This window comes from Lepus europaeus, chromosome 10, assembly GCF_033115175.1.
Source record: "Lepus europaeus isolate LE1 chromosome 10, mLepTim1.pri, whole genome shotgun sequence".
NCBI classification, from domain to species: domain Eukaryota; kingdom Metazoa; phylum Chordata; class Mammalia; order Lagomorpha; family Leporidae; genus Lepus; species Lepus europaeus.
In genome coordinates this window covers 115,656,626-115,678,946 of record NC_084836.1, presented here as the reverse complement: position 1 = coordinate 115,678,946, position 22,321 = coordinate 115,656,626, and the positions used below count along the sequence as shown (strand labels likewise).

Genomic DNA, 22,321 nt, shown 5'->3' with positions numbered 1-22,321 from the left:
CAGTGAGACGGGGCTGCGCTGTGGGTGGGCTCAGTGAGACGGAGCGGCGCTGTGGGTGGGCGCAGTGAGACGGGGCGGCGCTGTGGGTGGGCGCAGTGAGACGGGCGGTGCTGTGGGTGGGCGCAGTGAGATGGGGCTGCGCTGTGGGTGGGCGCAGTGAGACCAGACAGTGCTGTGGGTGGGCACAGTGAGACGGGGCTGTGCTGTGGGTGGGCGCAGTGAGACGGGGCTGCGCTGTGGGTGGGCGCAGTGAGATGGGCGGCGCTGTGGGTGGGCGCAGTGAGACGGGGGCTGTGCTGTGGGTGGGCGCAGTGAGACGGAGCTGCGCTGTGGGTGGGCGCAGTGAGCCGGGCGGCGCTGTGGGTGGGCGCAGTGAGATGGGGCTGCGCTGTGGGTGGGCGCAGTGAGACCAGACAGTGCTGTGGGTGGGCACAGTGAGACGGGGCTGTGCTGTGGGTGGGCACAGTGAGACGGGGCTGTGCTGTGGGTGGGCACAGTGAGACGGGGCTGCGCTGTGGGTGGGCGCAGTGAGATGGGCGGCGCTGTGGGTGGGCGCAGTGAGACGGGGTCGGTGCTGTGGGTGGGCGCAGTGAGCCGGGCGGTGCTGTGGGTGGGCGCAGTGAGATGGGGCTGCGCTGTGGGTGGGCGCAGTGAGACGGGCGGCGCTGTGGGTGGGCGCAGTGAGATGGGGCTGCGCTGTGGGTGGGCGCAGTGAGACCAGACAGTGCTGTGGGTGGGCACAGTGAGACGGGGCTGTGCTGTGGGTGGGCACAGTGAGACGGGGCTGTGCTGTGGGTGGGCGCAGTGAGACGGAGCTGCGCTGTGGGTGGGCGCAGTGAGCCGGGGCGGCGCTGTGGGTGGGCGCAGTGAGAGGGGACGGCGCTGTGGGTGGGCGCAGTGAGACGGGGCTGCGCTGTGGGTGGACGCAGTGAGACGGGCGGCGCTGTGGGTGGGCGCAGTGAGACGGGCGGCGCTGTGGGTGGGCGCAGTGAGACGGGCGGCGCTGTGGGTGGGCGCCGAGGCAGAGGGGGTGCAGTCTGATTTTCGCCTGCTCCCAGGGGCTCCTGGTTACAAGTTACAGTTTAATCCGTGTAACAGAAGGAGTGCCATCAGTGCCAGTCAGCAGAGCCCTGGCTACTTCGGGAACCCCTGGCCCCCCGCGATCGCTGCACGTCCCCCCCCTCGGCCCAGCACCCTGCCTTCTCCCCTTGCGGCTCTGCGGCTGTTTCGATCGGCTGCCACCCGGTCCGTGGTCTTTGTCTTCAGTTGGCGCTGCCAGGTCACTCCTGCGGAGGCCCGCGTCCTGGCTGAGCGGTGGTCCGTGGCGTGGGCCCGCAACGCCGTGCACCCTCGGCTGCCACTGCCAGGCCCCCTGGCCGCTAGCTGCTGCAGAGCGAACTCAGCCTCGACTCCGGCTCTGCCCTCTGTGAGGTTGGCCCTGAGCGCCCCAGCTTCCCCAGCGTGGTGATTCGCGGGGAACATGGTGTGGGGGGTGGGACGGCCGAGGTCCGGTCCCTCCCAGCTGCCCGGCACGCCCCCTAGCTGCTTGGGGACTGTCCTCCCCGGGCAAGCGGCTAAGGGGCTTCTGAGGCAGCGGTTGGGATGCCCGCTGGAACGGCCGCGTCCCAGACCACAAGTCCTGCCTCCACCCCCACCCCGCTAACGTGCACCCGGGAGGCAGCAGTGATGGCTCCGGTGGTTGGGTCCCTGTCATCCCCTGGCCTCTGGCATCGGAGAAGTGAACCAGTGGATGGCTCTCTGTCTGCCAAGTAAATGTTTTTAAGAGGCCAATAGTGGCCGGCGCCGTGGCTTAACAGGCTAATCCTCCGCCTTGCAGCGCTGGCACACCGGGTTCTAGTCCCGGTCGGGGTGCCGGATTCTATCCCGGTTGCCCCTTTTCCAGGCCAGTTCTCTGCTATGGCCCGGGAATGCAGTGGAGGATGGCCCAAGTCCTTGGGCCCTGCACCCCATGGGAGACCCGGAGAAGCACCTGGCTCCTGGCTTCGGATCAGCGAGATGCGCCGGCCGCAGCGGCCATTGGAGGGTGAACCAATTGCAAAAAAGGAAGACCTTTCTCTCTGTCTCTCTCTCTCACTATCCACTCTGCCTGTCAAAAAAAATAAAAATAAATAAATAAATAAAATAAAAAAAGAGGCCAATAGCAGCTCTCCCAGAGGTGGGAGACCCGCAGCGGGGGACAGCCTCCAGCTCGCTGAAGGGGTTTCTGGGGTCACACATTGTACTGAGCGTCACTGACCTTTTACATCCTGGTGTCTCGGCCAGATGGGACCTCCAGCAGCACAGGGTCCTGTTCCCACCAAGCAGACGCTGGTGCAGCCGAGTGGCGGCCAGGCGCTAGCTGGGCTCTGGCTGGCCTTCGACTCCCCTGTCCTCCACCCTGTGACCGCAGGCTGTCCCTGGCCTTGTCACTGCCTGCGGTGCCGCCTCTCTTCTCTCGCTCTGCACTCGTGATTTGTTCTCAAAGCGGGAGACGGAACCGACTTCAGGGCGCGCCTTTCCTGCACCTCACACCCTTTCCCTCTCATTTGCATTCCAGGTGTGGCCTCTGCTCTCTGTGGTAGTGGGAGGAGGAAGGAGGGAGAGGTTTGCATGCAAATGAGCCTTGCGATTCCTTGGTCTGTAGCGGGTGCTGCTGACAGTGGAGCACGTGTGTGCCTGCGCATGCCTGTGTGCCAGGCCCTGGAGTGAGGGCGCCGAGCTGTGTGGTTCGTTCCTTGGCCTTCATCCCCACCTGCTGGTCATGTCCAGAACTGCATCCTGGAGTCCAGACCACGCCCCGCGCTGACCCTGCTTGTACCTATGCGGGTTTGCACATTTCTGCGAAATCGGCAGGAACCTTAAAGTAGCCCTGCAGCTGGGAGACGTCCCCTCAGGGCCGCCCTTCATCCTCACGGTCGACTGGACTCCACAGTGTCCGCGGGGACTCACGTGGGCAGCCCCTGTCACGGGCAGGCACTTGGGGCGCTCACAATCGATGTTGGGTTAGAAGTCAGTCCCGGACCTGGCCACACAGGCACGTGAGGAGCGCAGTCTTCTGCACAGTGGCACGTGCCTGACCGTCCTCGGGGTCGCCCTGTGTGGCTGAGGCTGGTGCCTGGGCACGCGGCCGCCCCACCCACCTGAGCAGGCTCTGCTTCCCGCACCGCCGGCAGCGCCGTGGCACGTGGGTTTGCTACCTTGTCATCACCCGCCGGCCCGGTACAGAGAGCGCGTCGCGCCGCTCGGGGTCGTCTGGTGCCAGCTGCCTGTCTGGGGTTAGTGCTGCGCTCACAAACAGCTGCTCTTTTAAATGTGGGGCAATGCTCTGCGCGCATGCGTGAAAACAGGTTTGAACAGAAAGTGAACACGACCAGGAATCCTGCCACAAAATAAGACGTGGATTGGTGGCGAGGCTCGCGGCGGAGTGCAGGGGCCGGCAGTTCCGATACCTGTGGCCCCCACTGGCGAGCCCGCGGCAGAGCCCCTGGGAGGCAGTGGTGATGGCCCAGTGACTGGGTTCCTGCCGCCCACGGGAGAGACCTGGGTCCCTCAGGCCCGCTCCGGCCTGGCGCGGCCCCGGCTAGTGTAGGCGTCAGAGGACCCCTCTCCTCTCAGTGTGAGTGTGTGTGTGTGTCCACCTCTCAGAGGAAGAAAGAATACAGTTAAAGGCAGAATGAAAGAACATTTTTCTGCTGCTGGCTTAGTAGCGTTCATTGAGAAACAGGTCTTCTCGTGCCCTGTTGGGAGAAGCAGTTGTTACAAATTTGGGGGGAACAATTTGGCAAAAATGATCCCTATACATATGACCTTTGCCCCACTGATCCACGTCTAGAAAATGAATCTAGAGAAACAATGTAGATAGGTAGAGATAGAGGTAGAGGTAGAGGTAGCGGTAGAGGTAGAGGTAGAGGTAGAGGTAGAGGTAGCCGTAGCGGTAGAGGTAGCGGTAGCGGTAGCGGTAGAGGTAGAGGTAGAGGTAGAGGTAGAGGTAGCGGTAGCGGTAGCGGTAGCGGTAGAGGTAGCGGTAGAGGTAGAGGTAGAGGTAGAGGTAGAGGTAGAGGTAGAGGTAGAGGTAGAGGTAGAGGTAGAGATACGGATACGGATACGGATAAGGATACGGAGTGTCCCCTGCCTTAGTCTGCAGTAGACAGAAGCATTGGAAACTGCCTGGGGGTGTGAGTCCCAGGTCCCCGGCTGCAGGGCCCTCAGGGTAGAAGTGCGTTCCCGTGTCTTCAGTTCCCTTGTGCTCCTGTGTGTTTACTTATGCACTTAAACCGCCTTTCTGAGAAAAGGGCCATCAGTTTCACCAGACTGCCCGAGAGAACTGTGGTGCGCGTGTGAACACACACACACACACGCACTCATACACTCATACACTCACACACAGTCATACACTCACACACGCACTCACACACAGTCATACACTCACACTCACACGCACTCACACTCACACACACTCACACTCAGACACACGCACTCACACACACAGTCATACACACTCACACGCACTCACAGACACACACACAGTCATACACACTCACACGCACTCACACACAGTCATACACTCACTTGCACTCACACACTCAGACACATGCACTCACAGACACACACACACACACATACACACTCACTCGCACTCACACACTCAGACACACTCACTCACAGACACACACACAGTCATACACACTCACTCGCACTCACACACTCAGACACACGCACTCACACACACAGTCATACACACTCACTTGCACTCACACACTCAGACACACGCACTCACACACACACAGTCATACACACTCGCACTCACAGACACACACACACAGTCATACACACACACTCGCACTCACACACTCAGACACACGCACTCGCACACACACAGTCATACACACTCACTCGCACTCACACACTCAGACACACGCACTCACAGACACACACACAGTCATACACTCACACGCACTCATACACTCACACACAGTCATACATTCACACGCACTCACTCAGACACGCACTCACACAGACACGCACACGCACACTCACTCACACACTCAGACACACACACTCATAGACACATGCACTCACACATTTTACACATGCACTCAGACACACACGCACTCACACACACTCATACACTCACACAGTCATACACTCACACGCACTCACTCACACACACACTCTTACACACTCACAGAGACACACACACACTCAGACACACACACAGACACATGCACTCATACACTCACACGCACACACGCACACAGACTTGTGGTTTCCCACACATGCTTTCTCCTACTGTCCTTGGAGCTTTATTTTGCAATGGAGAACATCTAAATAGCTAGACCTCAAATAAGAAAAGTTTTGATCCTACTTTTTAAAAAAGTGTTGAATGGTGGTTTAAAAAGAAAATCACAAAATTTACCATCCCAGCCACTTTTGTGGCCAGGCCAAAGCCAGGCGCCTGGAGCTCCATCCGGGTCTCCCACGTGGGATGCAGGGCCCCAGGCGGCTTTGACCGAGGGGGCATCCGCAGGCTGCAAGCCGAGGGCACCAAGGGAACAGCAGGCGCAGTGGAGGCGCCCCTCAGAGAGGTCTCTCCCCCTGGAGCTCCGCGGGGACAGTGGGAACCCTGAGCCTGGCTTCCTTCCCGCCCTCCTGTGCGCTGCAGAGAGGGTGCGGGCCCCACGTCCGGGCATCTGACAGGCTCGCTGCACACGTGGAGTTCGTTTCAGAAAGGCCACGGAGCCACAAACCCGCTCTGTTGCTCCGTCCTCACAGAGGCCAGACAGCTGGGCCTGATTCTCAAGCCCGGGGCTCAGATGTCACCTCACACCGGTCACAGGGGCCCAGGCCACGCCGGGTGAGCTCTGCCTCAGTTTCCCTGTGAAGCAGGGACAACACAGCACTCTCCCTGTGCAGTTGCTGGGTGGGCGAAGTGAGCCGATATTTACAAACTGTTAGAACCCGGCCGGGGGTGGGCGGTAGAATCGGTGCTTGGGGCGCCCGTGACCCTGGGGAGGACCTGGGTTGAGTTCCAGGCTCCTGGCTTCGGTCTGGCCGAGCCCTGGCACAAAGCAGCATGAGGAAGCGCGCCCGCCTGCTCTCTCTCTCTCTCTCTCGCTCTCTCGCTCTCTCGCTCTCTTCACTCTCTCTCTCGCTCTCTCGCTCTCTCGTACGTATACAGCTAACCATACCCGAAGTGCTGTTTAAAACTGCAATGATGGATGGCAGTGATGGCGAGGTATTTACTTTAATGTAATTAAGGGAAATTAAGACAATATAGAAAAATCTGTGAATTCATAGATATTATTGCTAAAAATAAAGCTAAAGGGTGCTTTTAACAATAACAAAAAAGTTACTGTAAAACAACTTCTTTGGAAGCACAGGTGCACGGGGCATTTAAAGTGGCCTGGCGCTCCCTGCTGGTCCCTCGCAGCTGCTGACATCAGCGCCTCTGCTCGCTTTGTCTGAGCTGGGCTTGGACGCGGGGTTCACGGTTCCTGGTGAGGCCGGAAGTGGCCTGTGCTGAGCAATGGACCCCGTGCTGTGGGTGTGGCTCAGCCGGGAGCCCACACACCTGCCTGCTGTGGTTCCGTAGGAATTAAGGGCTCAGGGCAGAAAGGGGACCCAGGATCCAAACTGGGCCCAGGCATTGTGCTCGCTTCCCAGCGCAGCCTGCACTCCTCAGGGGTTGGTCGCGGCTCGAGGAGGCCTCCCCACTCCCACCGGGCCCTCCGTCACCCCGGGAGGGAGGCTGCGCCCCCACTGTGCCCCTGCACCATCTCTGTGCACCACGCAGCTTGGCTGAGGACACAGCCCTGATCGCTCACCGCAGCTCCCGCGCCGCCGGCTTCCTCTCCCTCCCTGAAGGGTACAGAGGTGCCTGGCCCCCGGGCTACCCCCCCCCCCCCCCCCCCCCCCCCGTCTCCAGGCCCTGCCAGCATAGGACGCTGAGGCCAGGCGGCAGTGTCCTCGAGGGGCGGCCTTTGACCTGTGCCCTGCTGCCCGGCCCGGCGTGCCTGCCCCGGGATGGGATTGGGCGAGCTTGGGAAGCCCCTGGACCACCGCACCCTCCCCCTCGCTGCCACTGGCGTGGTCGGCTCCCGGGGCCAGCTTCAGGCCGCCATCCCTCCGCCCGTGACTCATTCCCCACGACATTTTCACAGCATCACGGTCTCCATGGAGCTTTCCACCCACAGCAAAGAGCAGGGGTTACTCATTCCCTGGGCTCCCAGATCGGCAAGGGAGCCGTCACCGGCTCTGAGAGCTGCAAGGGAGAGGCCGACCCCAAACTCAGACATGTCTGGCAGACTTTTTAGAAAGCCGTGGAAGATGCCAGACCCTTGTTCAGACCCAGAGCTGGTTGCCAGAGTGATTGATCAGTCATTCAACAAATAAACCAGGGAAACAGGAAGTGATGTTGAAGCCATGGAGCCAAGGGGACCCCACGAGGAAGCCCCAGAGGGGGAGCAGTTTGAAATCGCACGTTTTAATTTCAAGTTGAGTCATTAGGGAAGGCTTTCCTGAGAAAACAACACGGGAGCCAAGCAGAATAGCCCCCTGTGCAAAGGCCCTGGGGCCTGTGTCTGGTGTGTGATGGGCAGCTGGGCAGAGGGAGCAACATGAGGCCAGAGAACAAAGAGGGCAGATGAGAGTCCTCTCGGCAGCACAGCGTCAGTGAGGGGGGCATAGGTGTGACGGGCCCCGGAGCGTCAGTGAGGGGGGCGCAGGTGTGACGGGGCCCGGAGCATCAGTGAGGGGGGCGCAGGTGTGACGGGGCCCCGGCGCGTCAGTGAGGGGGGCGCAGGTGTGACGGGGCCCCGGCGCGTCAGTGAGAGGGGCGCAGGTGTGACGGGGCCCCGGCGCGTCAGTGAGGGGGCACAGGTGTGACGGGGCCCTGGAGCGTCAGTGAGAGGGGCGCAGGTGTGACGGGGCCCCGGCGCGTCAGTGAGAGGGGCGCAGAGGTGACGGGGCCCCGGCGCGTCAGTGAGGGGGCACAGGTGTGACGGGGCCCTGGAGCGTCAGTGAGAGGGGCGCAGGTGTGACGGGGCCCCGGCGCGTCAGTGAGAGGGGCGCAGAGGTGACGGGGCCCCGGCGCGTCAGTGAGGGGGGCACAGGTGTGACGGGACCCCGGAGCGTCAGTGAGAGGGGTGCAGGTGTGATGGGGCCCCAGAGTGTCAGTGAGGGGGGCGCAGGTGTGCTGATGCCCCGGAACTTCAGTGAGGGGGGCACAGGTGTGATGGGGCCCCGGAGCGTCAGTGAGGGGGGCGCAGGTGTGACGGGCCCTGGTGCGTCAGTGAGGGGGGCACAGGTGTGACAAGGCCCCAGCATGTCAGTGATTGGGGGCACAGGTGTGACGGGGCCCCAACATGGCAGTGAGGGGGGCACAGGTGTGACGGGGCCCCAGAGCGTCAGTGAGGGGGGCACAGGTGTGACGGGCCCTGGTGCGTCAGTGAGGGGGCACAGGTGTGACGGGCCCCGGTGCGTCAGTGAGGGGGGCACAGGTGTAACGGGGCCCCAGAGCGTCAGTGAGGGGGGCACAGGTGTGACGGGCCCTGGTGCGTCAGTGAGGGGGCACAGGTGTGACGGGGCCCCGGCGCGTCAGTGAGGGGGGCACAGGTGTGACGGGGCCCCAGAGCATGGGCAGGTTCCCCGTGGCCACTGTGAGAGGACTGTGGTGGCAATAGGACCAGGGAGGAATCACGGTGAGAGGCGGTGCTGTGCACGCCGGAATGGTGGAGAGGCGGGCAGATCCCGGATGACTGTGGAGGTGGGGTCCCTGGGCTTTGGTGGCAGAGGGGCTGTGGGGATACGAGAGGGGGCTCAGGAGAGATTCCTAGATGTGAGGCCTCGCACATGGAAGGGTGGTGCTGGGAAGGGCAAGGTGGGCTCGGGGCAGATCTGTGCCTCCGACTCGGCTTCTTTGGGTTCATCAAGGTCAAGGTGACCCCAGAATGAACACTCGCAAAGCCCACAGCTGAGTGCCGTGCCCGGGGTGCTCAAGTGAGATGCAGTCAGCATCAGGAGGCAGCGCCCCCTGCTGGAAGAGAGCATGGGGGGGAACAGAGCACCGTGCGCCAAGCTCTAGGCAGCAGCGCAGGGACCAGGCCGCCCTGGGGAGACTCCGCCCACTCCCAACACCGGTGTCTTCCGATCTGCAGCTGGTGCTGCCCGCCCAGCTCCCTAAGGAGCGGGGAACAGAAAGGCCAGGCCCCTCGAGCTGCCCCAAGTGTCTCAAGCCCCACAGTCTCGGCAGAAAGTGTGCAGATGGCAGCTGGCTCTCCCATGGCCCTGGGCCGGGCCTCGCAGGTGACATGCTGTCAGCGCCTGGGGACGTTTTCCTGTGCAACTCACTCCCTGCTCCCGGCGACAGCTACAGCTACAGCTACAGCGGGCGCAGGCTCTGGGCGGTTTTCGGTGAGACAGGAGGGCCTGGTGCCAGGAGGAGTGAGAACAGCAGGTGCCGTGAGCCGTCCGGTTTTCCTGACGGTGATGTGGAATGAATGACAGTGGCAGATGTGACCCCGCCACCCCAGGGACCCCGGGCAGGGAGGCTTGGAAGGGACTGGGGCGTTCTGTCGGAGGTTCCAGGATGGGACCCACCAGAAGGCACGCGGATGCCGGATCAGCAGCAAAGAAACGTGGCTCTTGTGGGGGGGCTCCAGGAAAAAGAGGCCCTGGGAAGCAGAGGCCACCTCTGGGCCCAGAGCTGCGGGAAGCGCCTTCCTCCCTGCCTGCCCGGCTCCTCTCTCCACTCCCGGGCGGGCGTAGAACCTGGACTAGGAGACCCGCAGGCCGCTCGTCTTGCTACATGGTCTCTGCCTTGACATCCGGGACTCGTGCAGACCTGAGGGGACCGCCCCTAGCCGTCGTCTCCTGGTCTGTTAGGCTCCGCACTCCTAAGGAATGAAATCTGTGTTTTAGTTTTTTCAAATTTGTATTTATTTCATTTCAGGCAGCAACAGAGAGAGAGAGAGAGAGAGAATCATTCCCCAGGGGGGTCATTCGACCTCTGAGAACCTTAACCCCACGTGGTCAGGGTTCACAGCGCAGACCCCGGCTCCCAGAGGGTCCCTCACTCACCAGGAGCAGAGGAGACCCCCTGTGGCGAGGCTGTGAGAATAAGAAGTTGGGAGAGACGAGTTTGGGCTCTAGTTGGTCTCACAACAAGGGCAGGGGGACTCGAGCTCAGTCTCTGGATTTCACTTTATTTGGCATCACTGTGACCTCGGGAGTGTGACACAGACTTTCTATTCCAACGCGAAGGTGCTGTTGGCTTTTATTACGGGAGTGTATCTGACCTCGTTACCAAACCCCTAATGAGCCACCTTGGACAACAAAGCCAGACACAGTTTGAGATGGGAAAAGAAATGGGAACTCGTTTTCAGTGACGAATATTGAGTAGCCTCGGTGTTGATTTAATGAGCACGCTTTTCCCAGCCCACTGCTGAGCCCTGGCTGCTGGGAGTGACCCAGGGCTCGCCGGCCCCTCCTGGAAACAGCCCGCCCCGGGCATCCAGAGGCCTCACAGTGATGCCTGATGGGTTCAGAGAACCAAAGAGGGAGGGGTGGGGAGGAGGAGCGTCTGTTTCCCTGGGATGCCCTCCGTCAAAGCCGTGTGGCTCCTGGGCTGCACCTGGGGCTCGCCTGGAATCAGGGGGTTACAACACTTAGCAAATACAAACACAAGATGCCAGGCAGATACATTTTTCAAGATTTACTTATGTATTTGAAAGAGTTACACACAGAGAGAAGGAGAGGCAGAGAGAGAGGTCTTCCATCCGCTGCTTTACTCCCCAAATGGCTGCAATAGCCAGAGCTGCACTGATCCGAAGCCAGAATCCAAGAGATTCTTCTGGGTCTCCCAAGTGGGTGCAGGGGCCCAAGGACCCGGGCCACCCTCCACTGCTTTCCCAGGCCCTAGCAGAGAGCTGGATCAGAAGTGGAGCAGCCAGGACTCAAACTGGTGTCCATACGGGACACCCTCACTGCAGGCGGTGGCTTTACCCACTATGCCACAGCAATGGCCCCCAAATATATATAGATATTAATAAATATATTATTTAATATATATTTTAATATATATTTTAAATGTCTCCCAAGAGGCAGTGCAACAGGAAGAGAGAGAAATCTTCCATCTGCTGGTTCATCCCCCAAATGGCTGCAATGGTCAGGGCTGGGCCAGGCTGAAGCCAGGAGATTTCTCTGGGTCTCCCATGTGGGTAAGGGACCCAAGTATGTGAGCCATCTTCTGCTGCTTTCCCAGGCACATTAGCAGGGAGCTGGATCAGAAGGGGAGAGCTGGGACTCGAACTGGAGCCCCTATGGGATGCCGGCGCTGCAGACGGAGGGAGGCCTAACCTACACCACAGCACCGGCCCTTGCGCTTGGTTTTAATGTTCTGCTACCAACAGAAAGCAATTCCTTCTCGTTTTTATCTGCTGCCAGTGTAATTTTATCAAATTGAGCAACGAGTATTGCATCATTTTCCGCTGTGCGATGGCCGATTGGCCGGGAAAGTTTCCTTAACAGTTTCAGGAAAGCCTCGCTGTGAGACTCACTTTTCAGCCTCTCCTGCCCCCGCGGGGCTTTGGGAGAGCGCCAGGCGGTCAGCCTTCTCCACACAGCGTCCCTGCTGTGTCCTCTGCTGTGTCCCCGCTGCTGGCAAAGAAAAGATTTGCAGGAGGCAGGGAGGGGCAAGCTGGGGGGCACAGGGAGCAGCACCCCCGCGGTGCCAGGCTGAGCCGCAGGATCCATCGGTGGATCCTTCCTCTGAGGCTGCAGGCACACTCTTCCCAGCTCGTCATGCGTGTCGAGTGGCGACTGCCTCCCACGTGGGCCCCCGCGTGTGCTGTGAGCAGGACCAAGCAGCCGTCTGCAGTGGGGATGAGATGAGGCCGGGTTGGGGGGCGGGGTGGCCACAAGGCTGCATTTCTGAGCTTTGCCTGTTCAAGGCCGGCCTTCACCTCGAATCGCCTTGGGCCAGGTTAGCTTGTGTTCCCCTCTGAAAAACAGGAGTGGACCAGGTTGGACTCCTCATAGCCAGGTGAGCTTTGGACAGTGGGGCAGGTGTCAGCAGGACCAGAACGAGGCCACCGAGGGGAGTGGTCCTGTAGCACAGCACTGGGTTTGATTCCTGGCTCCACTCCTGACTCCAGCTTCCTGCTAGTGTAGACCCTGGGTGGCAGCAGCCCACGGCTCGAGTAATCGATCCCTGCCACCTGCCTGCGAGAGCTGACTGCCCTCCTGGCGCCGGGCTTCAGCCTGGCCCAGCCCCTGCGGCCATTGCAGGCACAGAGCAAGTGAGCCAGCAGTAAGGAGCTCGCTCTCTCTCTCTCTCTCTCTCTCTCTACCTCACAGATAAACATATTGAAAGTAATTTTTACAAGCTTTTTTTTTTTTTTAAAAGCCATATGCAGAAAATCCACTTAGAGTAAATAGCGGAGGGAAAAGTTTGGGACTTCATCATGAAAAATGAAAGCCAAGCATGTAAGAATACACTTGCTTCTCCTCTTAGCAGCTTTTTCCCTGCAGAGGGGAAACATTCTGTGTCTGGAACATTCTGTGCCCCAGTCTGAGAGGGAGCAGGGGCCGGGGGTGGCTACAATTAGTACAAACTCAGCGAGTGGTGCCTTAGGGTTTGTGCACTTCTCTGCATGTTTCTTCAGCTAAATATTGTTTTAATTTATTTATTTGAAAGGCACAGTGGCGAGAGAGAGGGGGAGACAGATCTTTCATCCACTGGTTCCCTCCCAAATGGCTGCAACTGGCAGAGCCGAAGCCAGGAGCCTTGAGCTCCATCCAAGCACTTGGGCCATTTTCCTCTGCCTTCCCAGGTGCGTTGGCAGGGATCTGGATTGGAAGTGGAGCAGCCAGGACTCAAACCTGTGCTTTGATATGGGATGCTAATGTGACAGGCAGCAGCTTAACCCACTGTGCCACAATGTTGGCCCCACCTAAAGATTTTGCAATGGTCTCAAATCTGCAAATCCACCCATGGCTCTGTTAGGAGGTCACCGTCCGTGGCCCTGAATGTTCCTTGGGGCTTAGGCACCAGGAGCGTGCACCCCACTGGGTTGGTGGCCGTAGGTGAGGAGCTGTTGTGATCCTCCAAACAGAGCATGTCCTGGCTGGTGCTTCTCCCGTTGTGGTCTGATGATCCGTGGGCAACAGGAAGCAGTGGGCATATTGAAGGAAAAGTCTGTTTCTCATTTGCTCCCCTAGTCCTGTCCCCGTGGCCCCCATCAGCATCCAAACACCCACCCAGTCCATCTGGCTGCCCAAACCAAACCCTGAGCCATCCTTGCTGCCTCCTGTGGTCCTCTGGGGGTCTCTCCTCTCGGCCCCCCGCCCCTGCCCTAGTCCTAGTGTGGGTGGCCACATAACAGCCCCTGGGGACGTCCAGTCTGAGTCCTCGGGGCCTGTGAGTGTGGCACTTCCCATGGTATAGCAGACTCTGCGGGTGGGACTGTGAATCTGAGATGGGGAGAGTAGCTTGGGTTACCCAGGTGGGCTTAGAAGGGGTAGGCAGGGAGGCCAGAGTCAGGGAGCGCAGTGAGATTGAAGAGCCAGGGCTCAGAGTCGGCAGGTTAGAGACTTAGAGGAAGGGAGGAAAGAGCCAGGGCCTGCAGAACCCAGTGAAGGCAGGGAAGGGCTCTCCCCTGAGCCTCCGGTAGGAAGGCAGCCCGCTGAGGCCCCAGGTCAGCACTTCTGACCTGTAGAATAGAAACTCAGCACCTGCTTGGCCGGCGCCGTGGCTCAACAGGCTAATCCTCCACCTTGCAGCGCCAGCACACCGGGTTCTAGTCCCGGTTGGGGCGCCAGATTCTATCCCGGTTGCTCCTCTTCCAGGCCAGCTCTCTGCTATGGCCGGGGAAGGCAGTGGAGGATGGCCCAAGTCCTTGGGCCCTGCACCCGCTTGGGAGACCAGGAGAGGCATCTGGCTCCTGGCTTCAGATCAGCGTGGTGTGGCAGCCGCAGTGACCATTGGGGGGTGAACCAATGGCAAAAGGAAGACCTTTCTCTCTGTCTCTCTCTCTCTCTCTCTCTCACTGTCCACTCTGCCTGTCAAAAAATAAAAATAAAATTAAAAAAAGTGAGAGAGAGAGACACAGAGCAAGGTCTTCCTTTTTTCTGTTGGTTCACCCCTCAAATGGCCACTATGGCCGGCGCTGCACCGATCCAAAGCCAGGAGCCAGGTGCTTCCTCCTGGTCTCCCATGGGGTGCAGGGCCCAAGCACTTGGGCCATCCTCCACTGCCTTCCTGGGCCACAGCAGAGAGCTGGACTGGAAGAGGAGCAACCGGGATAGAATCTGGCGCCCATATGGGATGCCGGTGCCACAGGCAGAGGATTAACCAAGTGAGTCACGGCACCAGCCCCAGTACCAGGTTTCAATCCAACGCACCACACAGCATTTGGCATGCATGCTTTTGAACTGTTCACATTTTATCAGGAGCGTGAACTACTTTTAAAAGCCTCAACTTTCTTTTTAACCAAATGTATGATCATAGTGTTCACACGATATTGATGCTTTGAGGAGATATTTTGCTTTTTTAAGCTAGAAGTAAATATTTAACATGGTAGTAAAGTATTTTTTAGATAATTATTGTGAATCATCCAACTCTCAGGATTTTTTAAAACTTAACCCGTTTGCCGCTCTTCTGCTATTGTTAGGGTTAATTTATGGGTCTGACTCAGTCACAAACACTGGAGCTGCAAATTTGCCAAGCATCGTCTGTAAACGCACTGCTGTCACACTCCGCCGTCTTCGCTCTGATTATCTATTGTGCAAGCACATTTTTCTAAGAAATTATATTCAATCACCTATTCATTGAAATACTAGGAAAGCATTGGCTAATAGTGCAGGTATGGCACTTCAAAGCCAGTTTTTAAGTTTTTTGAAAATCTCGATCCCATTTAACATGATCTGAAATTTACATATTAAACGACATTAAAAAGAGCAAGAAGTACACTTGTGTCCTAACGTTCACCACCTAAGACGACGAGCGGTCAGTGCGAATGGACAGAGCGCAGCAGCTGACAGTGCACGTGGCTACCTCCACGTCCACCAGATTTAAAAAGACCCAAACCACATTTCTTGCCATTTTTCCACATCCAGCCTACGGGTGTGTTTAAGTTTCAAAATTTTCAAATCTGTTTTCAAAATCCCCATGTTGCCCTTTCCCCAGAACACTGAAAGGTCCGCCAGCACCAGACCCCTGTGCGGCCAGGTGTTCCCAGCGAAGAAGCGGTGCCTGGGCCCCTCGTGCGCCACAGCCCCTAGCCGGCCACCCTCACTCTATGTGCCTGCCTGCAGTTACCGAATTTGCAAAGACCTTTTGAGATGGATGTATGTATCACGTGAGTATCTATTTGAAAGGCAGAATTACAGAGAGAAAGGGACAGAGAAATCTTGCATTTGCTGGCTCCCTCCCCAAATGGCTGCAACAGGCAGATCTGGGCCAGGTTGAAACCAGGAACTCCATTCTGGTCCTCCACATGGGTAGCAGGGGCACAAGTGCCTGGGTCTTCCAGTGCTTTCCCTGCCAGTGGTCTGGGAAAACAGCAGAGAATCCAAGTGTTTAGGCCTCTGCCACCCATGTGAGAGACCTGGAAGAAGCTCCTGGCTTTAGCCTGGCCCAGTGCTGGCCACTAAAGCCATCTGGGGAGTGAACCAGTAGATGGTCTCTCTCTGTAACTCTGCCTTTCAAATAAGTAAATAAGTCTTTAGGGGCCGGCGCTGTGGCACAGCAGGTTAAAGCCCTGGCCTGCAGTGCCGGCATCCCACATGGGTGCTGGTTCTTGTGTCAGCTGCTCCACTTCTGATCCAGCTGTTATGGCCTGGGAAGGCAGGAGAAGATGGCCCAAGTCTTGGACCCCTGCACCCACGTGGAGACATGAAAGAAGCTGCTGGCTCTGGATCAGCTCAGCTCTGGCCGTTGCGGCCATTTGGGAAGTGAACCAGTGGATGGAAGACCTCTCTCTCTCTGACTCTGCCTCTCTCTGTAACTCTTTCAAATAAAAAAATCTTTTAAAAAGTAAATAAATCTTTAGGAACCAGCACTGTGGCATAGTAGGTTAAGCATCTCCCTGTGGTGCTATATCCCATGAGTGGTTTGAGTCCTGGCTGCTCCACTTCTGATCCAGCTCCCTGCTGATGGCCTGGAAAAACAATCAATGGAAGATGGCCCCTGCACCCACGTGGGAGACCCAGAAGAAGCTCTTGGCTCCTGGCTTCGGACTGGCCCAGCTCCAACAGTTGTGGTCATCTGTCTCTCCACCTCTCAAGTAAATAAATAAATCTTTAGAAAAAAAACACACACATACCAAAGAGCCAGGGTCAGCATCCTATACATGAATGCTAGTGGCCTGGGAAAGCAGCAGAGGATGGTCCAAGCAGTTGGGCCCCTGCACCCACATGGGAGACCCGGAAGAAGCTCCTGGCTCCTGGCTTTGGACTGGCCCACCTCCGGCCACTGAGGCCACTTAGGGAGTGAACCAGTGAATAGAAGCTCTGTCTGTCTCTCCCTCTCTAAATCTGCCTTTCAAATAAACAAAAAGACCAAAGAAGCCGGCGCCGCGGCTCACTAGGCTAATCCTCCGCCTTGCGGCGCCGGCACACTGGGTTCTAGTCCCGGTCAGGGCATCGGATTCTGTCCCAGTTGCCCCTCTTCCAGGCCAGCTCTCTGCTGTTGCCAGGGAGTGCAGTGGAGGATGGCCCAAGTGCTTGGGCCCTGCACCCCATGGGAGACCAGGAGAAGCACCTGGCTCCTGCCATCGGATCAGCGCGGTGCGCCGGCAGCAGTGCGCTGGCCGCGGCGGCCATTGGAGGGTGAACCAATGGCAAAAGGAAGACCTTTCTCTCTGTCTCTCTCTCTCACTGTCCACTCTGCCTGTCAAAAAAAAAAAAAAAAAAAAAGACCAAAGACTGATAGCACTCTTGGTACTCACTGATGTGATCAGCATTTTCTGTGGTTATCCCCTGAAAAGCCATGAATTTGCTTAAGCGATGATGGATGCCTAGGGTGCCGTAGGCAGTGGAGACAGAAGTGGTCAGATTCAGTGTTTGCAGGGAGAAATGGTTCAAGAGCGCAGGTCCTTCCTGACTTGCAGAGGAGCCTGGGAAGGGAGCGTCGGATGTTGCATCTTGCCAGTGAGGAAGCTGGTGGGGGTGGGGAGGCCGCTGGGCAGCCCGAGCTGTGAGACAGGATTGCCTTCGCTGGGACACACAGACGCCCTGCTCAGCAGTTCTGCTGTGCTCAGCTGAACTGCGAAGTTCCAGTTCATTCAAGGCTTCCCTCGTCTGCAAGCACTGGGCAGGGAGACTGCAGATTAAAGGTGACGCCCATCTTCTATCAATGTTGCTCTTCTCCGCCTCCCTCTTAGCCACGGGGCCACCAGGAAGGCACATGTGATATGAGCCTTCTCCCCCCCTTGCCTGCAGCAACCTGCCCAAAAATGGCATTAAAAGGCAGACAGAAAACACCTAGGTAATTCATAATTTTCTGCTTTTAAGATGCCAAATAATGGGGCCAGTGCTGTGGCGCAGCGGGTTAATGCCCTGGGGCCTGAAGCGCCGGCATCCCATATGGGCGCCGGTTCAAGACCCAAGTCCTTGGGCCCCTGCACGTGCGTGGGAGACTCGGAAGAAGCTCCTGGCTCCTGGCTTCAGATCAGCACAGCTCTGGCTGTTGCGGCCAATTGGGGAGTGAACCATCGGATGGAGGATCTCTCTCTCTCTCTGCCTCTCCTCTCTCTGTGTAACTCTGACTTGCCAATAAAATAAATCTTTTTAAAAAAAGATGCCAAATAATTGAAGTAGGGTTAGAAACTAGAGGCGGTGTCAACACACAGACTTCATGTGAACTACATGGGTCTGCAGAGAGCTATGGAGAATGCATGTCATGGAGAGATTATGTATAGATCTCGAAATATTTTTGCACCAAAACACACCTTTCAATTCCATTTCCATGAACTTTTAAAAATATTTTAATTAATTTATTTGAAAAGCAGAGTTCCAAAGAGAGGGAGAGACACACAGATCTTTCACCTGCTGGTTTACTCCCCAAATGGCCGCAATGGGCAGGGCTGGGCTAGGCTAGGCTGAGGACAGGAGCCTGGAACTCCAACGGGGTCTCCCATGTGGGTACAGGGGCCCAAGTACTTGGGTCATCTTCTACTGCTTTCCCAGGCCCATTAGTAGGGAGCTGGATGGGAAGTTGAGCAGCTGGGACTCGAACCAGCACCAATGTGGGATGCCAGCGGCACAGGTGGTGGCTTCACTTGCTCCACCATCACGCAAGCCCCTGTGAACTTTTTGAAGTCCCCTCATATACATATGTTAGATAGACAGATACCCTATTTGTCATCCCAATTCTTTCACATCCAGAGTGCTTCAGAAATCACAGCTCATCAAAGGTAGGAATTAACCCGTCACCACTGTATTTGCAAAATGCTTTCCCACTCCCACACTGTAGCGGTTTTCCTGACATTCCAAATGGACCGCAGAATTGTCCTCCAACAACGCAGGCAGACGCAAGGTTTCCAATGACAGGAGTTTCTGTTACCTCCTCTAACCCATGGGATGTGAGATGATACAGTGTACAAAGGCCATCTTCTGAGTACAGCAAACTGGGTCACACAGCTGACCTCAGGCGTGTGGGGGTCCTCAGAAACGGACAAGCTTCCGGGAGAACACTGCTCTCCCTTGACCAACGCTGGATGGGGGGCTCTGAGGACTCCACTCTGGGGGCAGAGGTCTGTGCACGTGTACCCAGGGGCATTTCTGGTGTGTGCAGGAAGAGCTCTCTCTGTGATTTGTCACCCCCAATAAAATATAAACTCTGACAAAGAGAAGTCTTTGTTCAGTTTATCCTAGAGCTTAGAATGCTAGCTAACCAGGACACCAAAGGCACTTGTTAAATGAAAAGGAAAATACGCGATCAAGTTCAAATCCCACGTGAATGTAAAAACTTAGTCACAATCCTAAGCAGAACTTCAAGTGCTAGAGGTCTTGGTTCTGTACCGGGCGTCTGGATCTCCTCAGCGGCCGTCTCTGGAAAGCCCTTCCCTGCCTCCCTTCTGCGGCCTCTCCTGCAGCTGGCACCCAGGCAGGCAGGGGACTGGGTTCCGCCCACCAGACACCCTCGTGGGACTGGCTCGGCAATGTGGCCACCTCTCACCATGTGGCTGGGGGGACCCACTGGGCTTTCTGGGAGAGCAGGGGGGCAGGGCTGGGGCAGCAAGCCAGTTCTGTTTGTGGTGTGGGGGGCATTCACTCCTTGAATTTGTCCCCCAGATTCTCAACAGCACCTCCTACGGCTTTGGCTTGAACAAACCCTTTCCCCATGTAGTCAGGGTCGGTTTCTGGTGCCTGACCCCAGTGCCAAGGGGATTTGCGAGAACTACGGCAGCTGCCTAACAGACGGCAGTGTTCGCACGATGAAATGGTTCGTGTCTGTCCACTTGTTTCTGGATATGTTAGTTATCCAATCAGTCCTGCACTTGAAGAGCTGGAAGACACACGGCCACGGCAGCCCTCTTTGTTCTCTGCTCTGGGTCTGTCATGTATTTCCCTAGCTCCCTACAAGAAGCCATGGTGGGAGACCTCTGTCTTCATAAAGGTTTAGAGCACAAAGTACGCCTGTCCAAGGCGCCAGGCACAGCGTTCCAGCTAACAAGTGCGGAGACCACCGCGCCAGGCACAGCGTTCCAGCTAACAAGTGCGGAGACCACCGCGCCAGGCACAGTCTTCCAGCTAACAAGTGCGGAGACCACCCCTGTGCAACAACACGAGAGCTGTACGCCAGTGAGTGAATCCGCCCCACAAGGCTTTTGAACTTCTGAAAGCTTTGCTGGCGGACACACGGGATTTCAGTTCTCTCTGCAGTTTCTGCTTCTCTTTAGAAAAAGAAATCTGACCACGGGCCCACTCACAATAAGCAGCCAGAGAACACGGACAGCCGCCGGCACACTCACGTGCCAAACTTCGAATCTGTTGTACATACGAGGAGCTGGGCGTCTCCCAGTTCATGAAAGTGTGGTTTAACGTGGCGCACAGAAACACCTGTACCCTACACTGCTGTAAAACGCTCGGATAATTATCAGAACAGGAAAGGCGGTTGGAGGAGGAGGGGGGCAGCTGAGACACCGCCTGGAAGATTCCAAAGCAAACCACAGAGCAAAGAAAATGTGACTGCATGAACGTAAGGTGGACCCTGAGCGAACTTTAAGGAAAGTTGGCAATTCATAAGCGACTGACAGGCAAACGGTCTCCTGTAATTCACTGAACTGGAAAGATCTCATCCACACTGATTCAAAATGTCACTTCCCGGAGAAGACAACCGACGAACGAACCCTTACGTCTGACTTAGAGACCAGACCCCGAGAACACCTGACACTACCCTGAGCATACACCTTCTGTGGTCAGCTCGGCGAGCCCAGCTCACAACTTCGCTCCAAGCCTCAGACAGTTCAGAGCGCTTTTCCATCAGCAGCAGGCTGACAAAAACGATGTGCAGTTCGGAATACAAACCGGTGTCACGGTGCATTTCCCACGTTCAAGGCCCCTCCTGGAAACAGTCACAGCCCCTACATCCTCCCAGCCGCTGCAGCCGGAAGCCCCGTGACCGGCTCCGCCCACTCGGATGCTGCAGCCCCCAGGCCCTTGGTGCATCCCAGAAGAGAACACAAACAAATGCTTCTCGGTGGCCCCCGGCTGCGCACCCTTCCCCTCGCCTCCAGCGGGCGCTCAGTACTGCGGGAAGGAGCCGTCCACCTTGGCGGCCCAGGCCATGAGCCCGCCCGCCACGTCCTGCACCCTCAGCGAGGCCAGCTCCGGCACTTGGGGCAGGGCCTGCAGGATCCTCACGGCCTTCTGCGAGTCGTTGCCCAGCTTGCAGATCACGCACACGCGGAGCGCTGCGCCCTCCGGGGCGGCCCGGCCCCGCTCGCGGACAGCTTCGCCGAGCAGCCGCAGGCTCTCCGCGTCCCTGCGCTCCAGCAGCTTCAAGGGCACGTGCAGCGCATGCGGCAGGCGACAGATGTCCACCTCCACTCGCGGCCGGACGTCCAGCAGCAGGTGCGGCGCCCCGGCATCCAGGAGCCGCTTGTAGTCGGTCACGGAAATGCGCTCCTCGGGGCCCAGGAGCTGCAGGGAGCGGCACTTCTCGGTGGCCGACGAGCCACAGAGGGCTTCGTAGTCCTGCAGGGCGGTCACCGTGGGCCGCTCCCCACAGGCCGCGCAGTCGGGCCTGCGCCCCCGCAGCCCGATGCAGCGGAAGCACCCCGAGAGCGCGTCGAAGAGCAGCAGGCGGCCGCTGTAGGAGGGGCCCAGCCCCGCGGCGATCTTCAGCACCTCCAGCGCCTGCAGGCAGCCCAGGACGCCGGTCACCACGCCCAGCACGCCGCCGTCGGCGCAGCTCGTCACCGTGTCGGCGGGGGGCGGCTGCGGGAACACGCAGCGGTAGCACGGCCCGCCGCCGTAGTGGTACACCGTGATCTGGCCCTCGAAGCGCAGGGCGCTGGCCGACACCAGGGGCCGGCCGGCCAGCACACAGGCGTCGCTCACCAGGTAGCGAGTGGGCGCGTTGTCGGAGCAGTCGGCCACCACGTCGTAGCGCCGGACCAGGTCGAGCGCCGTGGCCGCGGTGAGGGCCTGGGCGTAGGGCACGCACTCCACGGCCGAATTGAGGCGGCGCAGCGAAGCGGCGGCCGAAAAGACTTTGGCCTGGCCGGCCAGCGCCTCGTCGTGCAGCACCTGGCGGGCCAGGTTGCTCACCTCCACCACGTCGTAGTCCACCAGGCCGAGGCGGCCCACGCCGGCCGCCGCCAGGTACTGCGCCAGAGGGCAGCCGAGGCCCCCGCAGCCGACGATGAGCACGGACGCGGCCGCCAGGCGCAGCTGGCCCTGCACGCCCAGCTCGGGCAGCACCAGCTGCCGGCTGTAGCGCAGAATCTCGTCTCGCGACAGGGACGCCCTGGGCGGCAGCGGCGACACCGGCGCCGGCTGCTCCGACTCCGGTTCCCGCTCCGCCAACAGAGCCGCCGCCAGCCTCTGCTTCAGGGACTCCAGCTCCTCCTCACGCTGGGCAACCTGAGCCCGTAGAGCCAGCACCTCCTCCCGGGCAGCCATGGCGACGTCCGCCGGGGGCTGGCGCGTGCAGGGCATTTCCGGTTCCGGCTTATCGTCGCCTAGAGACTGGGGCAATCCAAACATCCCCGTGGACTCTGGGAAAAGGCGAAAAATAGATTTCCACGTGCTAAGAAACCTTAGGCTTCAACTTGATCGACTCGCAGGTTTCTAACATTTTCACTGGACCTCACAG

The 22,321-nt window shown here is 58.3% G+C and overlaps 1 protein-coding gene across 2 annotated transcripts; it reads right to left on the bottom strand.

Annotated features, from left to right (window-relative positions):
• Window positions 1-9,838: 9,838 nt before the first annotated feature.
• On the bottom strand, window positions 9,839-22,137 carry MOCS3 (molybdenum cofactor synthesis 3). Of its 2 annotated transcripts, none has more exons than XM_062204363.1 (2): window positions 16,947-22,137; window positions 9,839-9,893 (listed from the first exon to the last, which is right to left on the bottom strand). In XM_062204363.1, the coding sequence occupies exon 1, from the start codon at window positions 22,126-22,128 to the stop codon at window positions 20,746-20,748; it is 1,383 nt and encodes a 460-aa protein (XP_062060347.1). In that variant the 5' UTR covers window positions 22,129-22,137; the 3' UTR covers window positions 9,839-9,893; window positions 16,947-20,745. The 2 variants fall into 2 exon arrangements, with proteins under 2 accessions (XP_062060347.1, XP_062060348.1); XM_062204364.1 differs by lacking the exon at window positions 9,839-9,893 and adding an exon at window positions 9,953-11,998.
• Between the last annotated feature and the right edge of the window lie 184 nt (window positions 22,138-22,321).

What these genes read in the sequence shown, in the direction of transcription:
- MOCS3 (XM_062204363.1), bottom strand. Translation starts at nt 22,128, where the DNA reads ATGGCTGCCCGGGAGGAGGTGCTGGCTCTACGGGCTCAGGTTGCCCAG.